The sequence below is a fragment of the Salmo salar genome, chromosome 25, assembly GCF_965601325.2.
Source record: "Salmo salar chromosome 25, fSalSal1, whole genome shotgun sequence".
Lineage (NCBI taxonomy): Eukaryota > Metazoa > Chordata > Actinopteri > Salmoniformes > Salmonidae > Salmo > Salmo salar.
The window spans coordinates 52,727,501-52,740,282 of record NC_138315.1 but is presented as its reverse complement, the minus strand read 5'-3'; the positions used below and the strand labels follow the sequence as shown (position 1 = coordinate 52,740,282).

The following is a 12,782-nucleotide window of genomic DNA, read 5'->3' as shown; positions in this document are numbered from 1 at the left end:
AGTGACCCCTCTCAGTGGCCCCTCTCAGTGACCCCTCTCAGTGGCCCCTCTCAGTGACCCCTCTCAGTGACCCCTCTCAGTGGCCCCTCTCAGTGGCCCCTCTCAGTGGCCCCTCTCAGTGACCCCTCTCAGTGACCCCTATAAGGCAGAGGTGAGGAAGTGGCACCCTGTTCCTTGTTCCCCTATATAGTGCACTACTTTACACCAGGGGAACAGTGGTGTTGTGTGCTGCTCCAGGCTAGCTCCAGTTCCATGTTAGCTTCAGGCTAGCTTCAGACTAGCTTCAATTCCAGGCTAGCTGCAGGCTATCTTCAGGCTAGCTCCAGGCTATCTTCAGGCTAGCTCCAGGCTAGCTCCAGTTCCAGGTTAGCTTCAGGCTTCAGGCCTTCCCTGTGGCTCAGTTGGTAGAGCATGGTGTTTGCAATGCCAGCATGGTGTGTGCAACGCCAGGGTTGTGGGTTCGATTCCTACGGGGGGCCAGTACAAAAAATGCATGAAATGAAAATGAAATGTATGCATTCACTACTGTAAGTCACTCTGGATAAGAGCGTCTGCTAAATGACTAAAATGTAAATGTAGCTTCAGACTAGCTTCAATTCCAGGCTAGCTCCAGGCTATCTTCAGGCTATCTTCAGGCTAGCTCCAGTTCCAGGTTAGCTTCAGGCTAGCTTCAGACTAGCTTCAATTCCAGGCTAGCTCCAGGCTATCTTCAGGCTAGCTCCAGGCTAGCTCCAGGCTAGCTCCAGTTCCAGGTTAGCTTCAGACTAGCTTCAATTCCAGGCCTTCTTCAGGCTTTCTTCAGGCTAGCTCCAGGCTAGCTCCAGGCTAGCTCCAGGCTAGTTAAAGGCTATTTTCAGGCTAGCTCCAGGCTAGTTCCAGGCTAGCTCCAGGCTATTTTCAGGCTAGTTCCAGAGAGAGGAGACAGGGAGCAAACACACTCATTAAAACGAATCCCTCCTCTAGCCCATTAAAACGTATCCCTCCTCTAGTACATTAAAACGTATCCCTCCTCTAGCACATTAAAACGTATCCCTCCTCTAGCCCATTAAAACGTATCCCTCCTCTAGCCCATTAAAACGTATCCCTCCTCTAGCCCATTAAAACGTATCCCTCCTCTAGTACATTAAAACGTATCCCTCCTCTAGCCCATTAAAACGTATCCCTCCTCTAGCCCATTAAAACGTATCCCTCCTCTAGTACATTAAAACGTATCCCTCCTCATCTGCTCATTAAAACGTATCCCTCCTCTAGCTCATATCCCTCCAGTAGGTCCTACCTTTCCACCCCAGACAGTAGGTCCTACCTTTCCACCCCAGACAGTAGGCCTACCTTTCCACCCCAGACAGTAGGTCCTACCTTTCCACCCCACAGTAGGCCTACCTTTCCACCCCAGACAGTAGGTCCTACCTTTCCACCCCAGACAGGAGGCCTACCTTTCCACCCCAGACAGGAGGCCTACCTTTCTACCCCAGACAGTAGGTCCTACCTTTCCACCCCAGACAGTAGGTCCTACCTTTCCACCCCAGACAGTAGGTCCTACCTTTCCACCCCACAGTAGGCCTACCTTTCCACCCCAGACAGTAGGTCCTACCTTTCCACCCCACAGTAGGCCTACCTTTCCACCCCAGACAGTAGGTCCTACCTTTCCACCCCAGACAGTAGGCCCAACTTTCTACCCCAGACAGGAGGCCTACCTTTCTACCCCAGACAGTAGACCTCCCTTTCTACCCCAGACAGTAGGCCTACATTGGTGACACGTAACATAACATAACAAAAACAATCACCGACAAGGACGTGAGGGGGAAAACAGAGGGTTAAATACGCAACATGTAATGAATGGGATTGGAACCAGGTGTGGTAGGAAGACAAGACAAAACAAATGGAAAATGAGAAACTGATCGACGGTGGGTAGAAGACCGGTGACGTCGACCGCCGAGCACCACCCCGAACATGGAGGGGCATCGACTTCGGTAGAAGACATATAGCCTAATTTCATCTGTCTAACAGGTAGACCTACATCTTATTTCTTAAATAGGAAGAAATAGACCTCCAACACAAAACCCTCTAGTTGTTAGTAATGTCTAATTAATATTAAGACAATTTAAATGAATTGTGCATAGTTTAATTTTCCGCACCATCAGCTGTCCATTTCTGATTGATTGTTACGCGACTGCTGCTTCTGTAAGTTTCAGAACCACAATGTAAAAATTACTAGAATCTTAGCTTATTATGAGGTTAATTACGCTGAGAAATACACCCAGGACAAGAAACATATTGTTTTATTCAAATCAATTATATTTTTAACAAGCTAATTAAAGTTGACCTCTGGTCCTTCCTCATCTTCACGCTCTCCTTCTCAAACCGAACAGAAAATAAGCTTTCGGCTAGTCCGCGTACAAGATAGTGAATTTTTTTTTTTGGGGGGGGGGACTAGACCTAAGCTTTGACTCTCCTCCTACACAGCACAGCCATTGGGTAAAGCAGCACAGCCGTTGGTTAAAGCAGCACAGCCATTGGTTAAAGCAGCACAGCCATTGGTTAAAGCAGCACAGCCGTTGGTTAAAGCAGCACAGCCGTTGGTTAAAGCAGCACAGCCATTGGTTAAAGCAGCACAGCCATTGGTTAAAGCAGCACAGCCGTTGGTTAAAGCAGCACAGCCATTGGTTAAAGCAGCACAGCCATTGGTTAAAGCAGCCATTGGTTAAAGCAGCACAGCCGTTGGTTAAAGCAGCACAGCCGTTGGTTAAAGCAGCACAGCCATTGGTTAAAGCAGCCATTGGATAAAGCAGCACAGCCATTGGTTAAAGCAGCACAGCCATTGGTTAAAGCAGCACAGCCATTGGTTAAAGCAGCACAGCCGTTGGTTAAAGCAGCACAGCCATTGGTTAAAGCAGCACAGCCATTGGTTAAAGCAGCACAAAAAACGTTTGTGATCAGTAAGAGCAGAGCCGTTCAGGGCTCAGGGTTGGAATATCCATTTGCCGTGTGTAATACAGCCTCGTTTTTATTTACACCAGCCCAGCAGCTATCTTAGGAATATAACTTTGCTCTGTGCTTCTCCCAGAATGCACTTCGTAGCCTATAGGCTGTGGATCATTCGATTGAGATCACACTAAATAGCCTATAGGTTGACTTGATATTGCGCGCCCAGAAGAGAATCCCAGATGAGGTCTGGCATCGGGCACACATATATATATATATCAATACTATAATAATAATATACTGCTCAAAAAAATAAAGGGAACACTAAAATAACACATCCTAGATCTGAATGATCTAGAGTGAAAGCACCGCCAGCATTCAAAAGTGACCAAAACATCAGCCAGGAAGCATAGGAACTGAGAAGTGGTCTGTGGTAACCACCTGCAGAACCACTCCTTTATTGGGTGTGTCTTGCTAATTGCCTATAATTTCCACCTGTTGTCTATTCCATTTGCACAACAGCATGTGAAATGTATTGTCAATCAGTGTTGCTTCCTAAGTGGACAGTTTGATTTCACAGAAGTGTGATTGACTTGGAGTTACATTGTGTTGTTTAAGTGTTCCCTTTATTTTTTTGAGCAGTGTGTATTGATATATATATATATATATATATATATATATCAATTACAAATGACGTAACCTTGCCTTGGACTAGATTTTTGTTTTTTAAACTAAACCCTAATATACTGAATGTAGGGAGATTTACTTGGTAACATATTGAATGTCCTCTATGGAGATTTATTTGGTAATATACTGAATGTAGGGAGATTTACTTGGTAACATATTGAATGTCCTCTATGGAGATTTATTTGGTAATATACTGAATGTAGGGAGATTTACTTGGTAACATACTGAATGTCCTCTATGGATATTTATTTGGTAATATACTGAATGTAGGGAGATTGACTTGGTAACATATTGTAAAGCGTCTGTGTGTAGCTGGTGTAGATGAGTCAGGAGCAGGACAGCAGATATGAGTAATGAAAGCGATTTTACTCAATAATATCACAATACGCATCGTATAAATACAAGGCCACAAATACGGACCGCAATACAATAAATAATTACTCACAAACAAACATGGGGGGGAACAGAGGGTTAAATAATGAACAGGTAATTGCGGGGGATTGAAACCAGGTGTGTAAGACAAAGACAACAACAAATGGAAAATGAAAAGTGGATCGGCGATGGCTTGAAGGCCGGTGACGTCGACCGCCGAACGAACAAGGAGAGGAACCGACTTCGGAGGAAGTCGTGACACATACTGAATGTCCTCTAGTGAGACAGAGAGACAGAGAGAGAGAGAGAGAGAGATAGAGAGATAGAGAGAGAGAGATAGAGAACCAGAGAGAGAAAGAGAGAGAGAGAACCAGAGAGAGAACCAGAGAGAGAGAGAGAGAGAGAGAGAGAGAGAGAGAGAGAGAGAGAGAGAGAGAGAGAGATAGAGAACCAGAGAGAGAAAGAGAGAGAGAGAACCAGAGAGAGAGAAAGAGAGAGAGAGAACCAGAGAGAGAGAGAGAGAGAGAGAGAGAGAGAGAGAGAGAGAGAGAGAGAGAGAGGAGAGAGAGATAGAGAACCAGAGAGAGAAAGAGAGAGAGAGAACCAGAGAGAGAACCAGAGAGAGAGAGAGAGAGAGAGAGAGAGAGAGAGAGAGAGAGAGAGAGAGAGAGAGAGAGAGAGAGAGAGATAGAGAACCAGAGAGAGAAAGAGAGAGAGAGAACCAGAGAGAGAACCAGAGAGAGAGAGAGAGAGAGAGAGAGAGAGAGAGAGAGAGAGAGAGAGAGAGAGAGAACCAGAGAGAGAGAGAGAGAGAGAGAGAAAGAGAGAGAGAAAGAGAGAGAGAACCAGAGAGAGAGAAAGAGAGAGAGAGAGAGAGAGACAGAGAGAGAGAGAGAGACAGAGAGAGAGACAGAGAGAGACAGAGAGAGAGAGAGAGAGAGAGAGAGAGAGAGAGAGAGAGAGAGAGAGAGAGAGAGAGAGAGAGAGAACCAGAGAGAGAGAGACTGAAAGAGACGGAAAGAGAGACGGAAAGAGAGAGGGATGAGAGCGAGAGGTATTTGAGGTCTGAGGAGGTTCGGGGTTCTAGCTGACAGTGATCAGCGAAAGACTTACGGCTGTAGTCACCTTTGACCCCTTAGCACCCTGCCGTACCCCTCAGCTAACAGCTCAATTTCAGACCAGTCAGTTCAGCCAACCCTCCCTCCCCCAGTTCCTATACCAGTCTGCGTTCCAAATTGTTCCCTAGTCCCTATATATTACCATAGGGCTCCGGTTAAAAGTAGTGCACTGTCTCATATATAGATAGGGCCTCATTTAGGCCTGAAATAGCCGTCTTCCACAGGACCACACAGGAAACACAGACGTACTAACAACATCATTCAACTTTAATACAGACAGAAATTAAGAATAGCAGCACTTTAAGAGTATGACTTCTTTTTATTTTGGGGTTTTCTTATTTGTTGTTTTTCAACGTGAGAACCTCCTAACTCCTAACTCCTAACTCCTAATTCCTGTCCTGACTCCTAACTCCTAACTCCTGTCCTGACTCCTAACTCCTGTCAAAACTCCTAACTCCTAACTCCTGTCCTGACTCCTAACTCCTGTCCTGACTCCTAACTCCTAACTCCTGTCCTAACTCCTAACTCCTAACTCCTAACTCCTGTCCTGACTCCTAACTCCTGTCCTGACTCCTAACTCCTAATGCCTATCCTAACTCCTAACTCTTAACTCCTAACTCCTGTCCTGACTCCTAACTCCTAACTCCTGTCCTGACTCCTAACTCCTAACTCCTGTCATGACTCCTAACTCCTGTCCTGACTCCTAACTCCTGTCCTGACTCCTCACTCCTGTCCTGACTCCTAACTCCTGTCCTGACTCCTAACTCCTGACTCCTAACTCCTAACTCCTGTCCTGACTCCTAACTCCTGTCCTGACTCCTAACTCCTGTCCTGACTCCTAACTCCTGACTCCTACCTCCTGTCCTGACTCCTAACTCCTGACTCCTCACTCCTGTCCTGACTCCTAACTCCTGTCCTGACTCCTAACTCCTGACTCCTAACTCCTAACTCCTGTCCTGACTCCTAACTCCTGTCCTGACTCCTAACTCCTGTCCTGACTCCTAACTCCTGACTCCTAACTCCTGTCCTGACTCCTAACTCCTGACTCCTGACTCCTAACTCCTAACTCCTGTCCTGACTCCTGACTCCTAACTCCTAACTCCTGTCCTGACTCCTAACTCCTATCTCCTGTCCTGACTCCTAACTCCTGACTCCTACCTCCTGTCCTAACTCCTAAGTCTTGTCCTGACTCCTAACTCCTGTCCTGACTCCTACCTCCTGTCCTAACTCCTAAGTCTTGTCCTGACTCCTCACTCCTGTCCTGACTCCTAACTCCTGTCCTGACTCCTAACTCTTGTCCTAACTCCTGTCCTGACTCCTAACTCTTGTCCTAACTCCTACCTCCTGTCCTGACTCCTAAGTCTTGTCCTGACTCCTCACTCCTGTCCTAACTCCTACCTCTTGTCCTGACTCCTACCTCCTGTCCTGACTCCTACCTCCTGTCCTGACTCCTAAGTCTTGTCCTGACTCCTTACTCCTGTCCTAACTCCTACCTCTTGTCCTGACTCCTACCTCCTGTCCTGACTCCTACCTCCTGTCCTAACTCCTAAGTCTTGTCCTGACTCCTAACTCCTGTCCTGACTCCTAACTCCTGTCCTGACTCCTAACTCTTGTCCTAACTCCTAACTCCTGTCCTGACTCCTAACTCTTGTCCTAACTCCTACCTCCTGTCCTGACTCCTAAGTCTTGTCCTGACTCCTCACTCCTGTCCTAACTCCTACCTCTTGTCCTGACTCCTACCTCCTGTCCTGACTCCTACCTCCTGTCCTGACTCCTAAGTCTTGTCCTGACTCCTCACTCCTGTCCTAACTCCTACCTCCTGTCATGACTCCTGACTTCTTGACTCTTGACTCACTGAAGGCTGAATAAAATAACCATTATATTCCGTTCCAAAAAGCCCAACCTGCCCTTTACAGCTTACAGTCATAACTACTAACTAACATTAAATATGGCAACATTGTCGAACAAAAACACCCATAAAGAATGAAAGATAGTAACCCTTAATGAGTGTGAAACACCAGTATACATTACGGAATTTTTTTGTTTGTTTACGGTTGAAGTTTAGGTTTTTTAATAACATTGAGAATCCTGTCCCGACTCACTGAAGTCTTATTACCATCCGTTCCAACAAGCCCAACCTGACCTTCCGGCTGGATTAATAAATAAGGCTGTACGTGTTTGGTACTTGTGATTTCTAAATGGACCCACCAAAACAGCTCTGTTCCTCCTGGGATGTTCAGCAAGCTTTAAAAAGGATGCGTGATGTAGTGTGATCAAGCAGTTGGCTCTAGCTCGCCCCACATTGTGAGGGAGTGTGTGTGTGTGTGTGTGTGTGTGTGTGTGTGTGTGTGTGTGTGTGTGTGTGTGTGTGTGTGTGTGTGTGTGTGTGTGTGTGTGTGTGTGTGTGGTGTGTGTGTGGTTGGCTTCGTTCAGTCCACGCATGAGATTGAGGTGAGTAGGGAAGAGAGTGAGAGAGAGACGGACCAGACAACAAAATGCAACATCTAGCCTTATTGCACAGCAGCCCCGTTGGAGAACAGGAAATAAAGAGAGAGAGAGAGACACAGAGAGAGAGAGACAGAGAGAGACAGAGAGAGAGAGAGAGAGAGAGAGAGAGAGAGAGACAGAGAGAGACAGGGAGAGAGAGAGAGAGAGAGAGACAGAGAGAGACAGGGAGAGAGAGAGAGAGAGAGACAGAGAGAGACAGAGAGAGACAGAGAGGCAGAGAGAGAGAGAGAGAGAGACAGAGAGAGACAGAGAGAGACAGAGAGGCAGAGAGAGAGAGAGAGAGAGAGAGAGAGAGAGAGAGAGAGAGAGAGAGGGGAGAGAGAGAGAGAGAGAGAGAGAGAGAGACAGGAGAGAGAGAGAGAGACAGAGAGAGACAGAGAGAGACAGAGAGGCAGAGAGAGAGAGAGAGAGAGACAGAGAGAGACAGAGAGAGACAGAGAGGCAGAGAGAGAGAGAGAGAGAGAGAGAGAGAGAGGGAGAGAGAGAGAGGAGAGAGAGAGACAGAGAGAGAGAGAGAGAGAGACAGAGAGACAGAGAGAGAGAGAGAGAGAGACAGAGAGACAGAGAGAGAGGGAGGCAGAGAGGCAGAGAGACTGAGTGGTAAAGAGGCAGAGAGGCAGAGAGGCAGAGAGGCAGAGAGGCAGAGAGGTAGAGAGGCAGAGAGGCAGAGAGGCAGAGAGGCAGAGAGACTGAGTGGTAAAGAGGCAGAGAGGCAGAGAGACTGAGTGGTAAAGAGACTGAGAGGCAGAGAGACTGAGTGGTAAAGAGGCAGAGAGACTGAGAGACTGAGTGGTAAAGAGGCAGAGAGGCAGAGAGACTGAGTGGTAAAGAGGCAGAGAGGCAGAGAGACTGAGTGGTAAAGAGACTGAGAGGCAGAGAGACTGAGTGGTAAAGTGCGCCTTTCAACAACAGCTGCTAAAAGATTCATGTTCCGATTCCGACAAGCCTATCAGGACGTATCCTATCCCATAAATCTCTCTTTAGAAACACATCCTTGTATTATTGATGGAGATAAAATGTAAATAAATAGCCAAACAGGGCAATGATAGAGAGAGGTTCCGTGTGGTTCCGTGTCTCAAATCACACTCTATTTCTTACATAGTTGTAGTAGTGCACTATATAGGGAACAGGGTTTGGGACACCGTCTGAATGCTTTGTAGACCCATGTCTTCAGACTGTGTACATACGATGGAGGAAACCTAATACCAACAGTGTTAAAGAATGCACAGAACAGATACCTTTACATGTGACACCAGTGCCTAGCGATACAACGCTAGTCTACGTGAACTAAGGAGAGTCGGACATTGTTCAATCCCTTCTCAAAACAACGGGCCGTATCTGGAATATGGCTGCACTTCTCTGACTTACCAACAGAGGGCAGAACAACTAGAACTGTGATCAGGCGTACGGAATGGAATACAGAATACTCCCCAACACTCCAACGGTTCTGGAAGATTCTAGAATTCTGTGTAGGGTAGATTGTTGTTGTGGTTGTTGTTGTTGTTGTTGTTGTTGTTGTTGTTGTTGTGGTTGTTGTTGTTGTTGTTGTGGTTGTTGTTGTTGTTGTTGTTGTTGTTGTTGTTGTTGTTATGGTTGTTGTTGTTGTTGTGGTTGTTGTTGTTGTTGTTGTGGTTGTTGTTGTGGTTGTTGTTGTTGTTGTTGTGGTTGTTGTTGTTGTTGTTGTGGTTGTTGTTGTTGTTGTTGTTGTTGTTGTTGTTGTGGTTGTTGTTGTTGTTGTTGTTGTGGTTGATCTGTAATTTGATTACGGAGCGATGGGGAATTATGGCGTGGGAGATTACAGAGCGATAAGTCCAATAGCTTGTTACGAGCGACACTGAGCCAGAAACAGCAGGGAACTGGGAAATGCTGAGGATGTCACAAACAGACCCACTCACTGTGGTGGTGGTGGTGGGAAATACACACAGACCCACTCACTGTGGTGGTGGTGGGAAATACACACAGACCCACTCACTGTGGTGGTGGTGGTGGGAAATACACACAGACCCACTCACTGTGGTGGTGGTGGTGGTGGGAAATACACACAGACCCACTCACTGTGGTGGTGGTGGTGGGAAATACACACAGACCCACTCACTGTGGTGGTGGTGGTGGGAAATACACACAGAACCACTCACTGTGGTGGTGGTGGTGGGAAATACACACAGACCCACTCACTGTGGTGGTGGTGGTGGGAAATACACACAGACCCACTCACTGTGGTGGTGGTGGTGGGAAATACACACAGACCCACTCACTGTGGTGGTGGTGGTGGGAAATACACACAGACCCACTCACTGTGGTGGTGGTGGTGGTGGGAAATACACACAGACCCACTCACTTGTGGTGGTGGTGGGAAATACAAACAGACCCACTCACTGTGGTGGTGGTGGTGGAAATACACACAGACCCACTCACTGTGGTGGTGGTGGTGGGAAATACACACAGACCCACTCACTGTGGTGGTGGTGGTGGGAAATACACACAGAACCACTCACTGTGGTGGTGGTGGTGGGAAATACAAACAGACCCACTCACTGTGGTGGTGGTGGTGGGAAATACACACAGACCCACTCACTGTGGTGGTGGTGGTGGGAAATACAAACAGACCCACTCACTGTGGTGGTGGTGGTGGGAAATACACACAGACCCACTCACTGTGGTGGTGGTGGTGGTGGGAAATACACACAGACCCACTCACTGTGGTGGTGGTGGTGGTGGGAAATACAAACAGACCCACTCACTGTGGTGGTGGTGGGAAATACACACAGACCCACTCACTGTGGTGGTGGTGGTGGGAAATACACACAGACCCACTCACTGTGGTGGTGGTGGGAAATACACACAGAAACCACTCACTGTGGTGGTGGGAAATACACACAGACCCACTCACTGTGGTGGTGGTGGGAAATACAAACAGACCCACTCACTGTGGTGGTGGTGGGAAATACACACAGAACCACTCACTGTGGTGGTGGGAAATACACAGAGACCCACTCACTGTGGTGGTGGTGGGAAATACAAACAGACCCACTCACTGTGGTGGTGGTGGGAAATACACAGAGACCCACTCACTGTGGTGGTGGTGGGAAATACACAGAGACCCACTCACTGTGGTGGTGGGAAATACACACAGACCCACTCACTGTGGTGGTGGGAAATACACACAGACCCACTCACTGTGGTGGTGGTGGGAAATACACATAGACCCACTCACTGTGGTGGTGGTGGGAAACACAAACAGACCCACTCACTGTGGTGGTGGGAAATACACACAGACCCACTCACTGTGGTGGTGGGAAATACACACAGACCCACTCACTGTGGTGGTGGTGGGAAATACACATAGACCCACTCACTGTGGTGGTGGTGGTGGGAAATACAAACATACCCACTCACTGTGGAACTGATTTGGCTATTCAGAGAAGACCAGGGCATAATCCATATGGTAGTATATGTGGCTAGGGTATACCTCAGTAATAATCCATATGGTAGTATATGTGGCTAGGGTATACCTCAGTAATAATCCATATGGTAGGATATGTGGCTAGGGTATACCTCAGTAATAATCCATATGGTAGTATATGTGGCTAGGGTATACCTCAGTAATAATCCATATGGTAGGATATGTGGCTAGGGTATACCTCAGTAATAATCCATATGGTAGTATATGTGGCTAGGGTATACCTCAGTAATAATCCATATGGTAGGATATGTGGCTAGGGTATACCTCAGTAATAATCCATATGGTAGGATATGTGGCTAAGGTATACCTCAGTAATAATCCATATGGTAGTATATGTGGCTAGGGTATACCTCAGTAATAATCCATATGGTAGTATATGTGGCTAGGGTATACCTCAGTAATAATCCATATGGTAGGATATGTGGCTAGGGTATACCTCAGTAATAATCCATATGGTAGGATATGTGGCTAGGGTATACCTCAGTAATAATCCATATGGTAGGATATGTGGCTAGGGTATACCTCAGTAATAATCCATATGGTAGGATATGTGGCTAGGGTATACCTCAGTAATAATCCATATGGTAGGATATGTGGCTAGGGTATACCTCAGTAATAATCCATATGGTAGGATATGTGGCTAAGGTATACCTCAGTAATAATCCATATGGTAGTATATGTGGCTAGGGTATACCTCAGTAATAATCCATATGGTAGTATATGTGGCTAGGGTATACCTCAGTAATAATCCATATGGTAGGATATGTGGCTAGGGTATACCTCAGTAATAATCCATATGGTAGTATATGTGGCTAGGGTATACCTCAGTAATAATCCATATGGTAGTATATGTGGCTAGGGTATACCTCAGTAATAATCCATATGGTAGGATATGTGGCTAGGGTATACCTCAGTAATAATCCATATGGTAGGATATGTGGCTAGGGTATACCTCAGTAATAATCCATATGGTAGGATATGTGGCTAGGGTATACCTCAGTAATAATCCATATGGTAGGATATGTGGCTAAGGTAAACCTCTGTATCTTTCATTTGGATAGGAAACAATAGGAAATTGCTAATTTGTTACAATCTCCTGTTAATCCCCCCCCCCCCCCCCCTCCCTTCTCTCTCACCTGCAGTCCAGCTTCTCCAGTTCAAAGTGTGGGTTGAAGTTGAGGACGAGACGTTGGGATGGTTCTGGAGCTGTGACGACCCAACGACAGTTCTGGTGTGGGGGATACTCCAGAGGGTACCCCGGGGTGGTGATGTACCCGGCATCGCTGGCATCAACTTGTCCACCACATGATTTACTACCTTCAGGACGGAGGACACAGAGGCATCGGTTAGGACGTGAATTAAGAACGGGTTTCATAATAACGACAGTATAACGAGGGTATTGGAAAAGGTAAGGTGAGAAAGATATATACAGTACTAGTCAAAAGTTTGGATAAACCTACTCATCCCAGGCTTTTTTCTTTATTTTGACTATTTTATACATTGTGGAATAATAGTGAAGACATTAAAAACTATGAAATAACACATGTGAGTTATAATAATAATAATAATAAATAGTGAGAGAATGCCAAGACTGTGGAAAGCTGTCATCAAGGCAAAGGGTGGCTACTTCGAAAATATATTTGATTTAACACTTTTTTGGTTACTACATGATTCCATATGTGTTATTTCATAGTTTTAATGTCTTCACTGTT

General features: G+C 46.4%; 1 protein-coding gene across 1 annotated transcript in view; it reads right to left on the bottom strand.

The window, feature by feature from the left end:
* Positions 1-12,782, bottom strand: part of LOC106586935 (neuropilin-2) — a 258,021-nt gene that overhangs the window by 220,943 nt on the left and 24,296 nt on the right. The window contains exon 2 of the mRNA XM_082969249.1: positions 12,207-12,387. Within this exon, the coding sequence (XP_082825375.1) occupies positions 12,207-12,387 (181 nt within the window). The remainder of the gene's footprint in view (positions 1-12,206; positions 12,388-12,782) is intronic.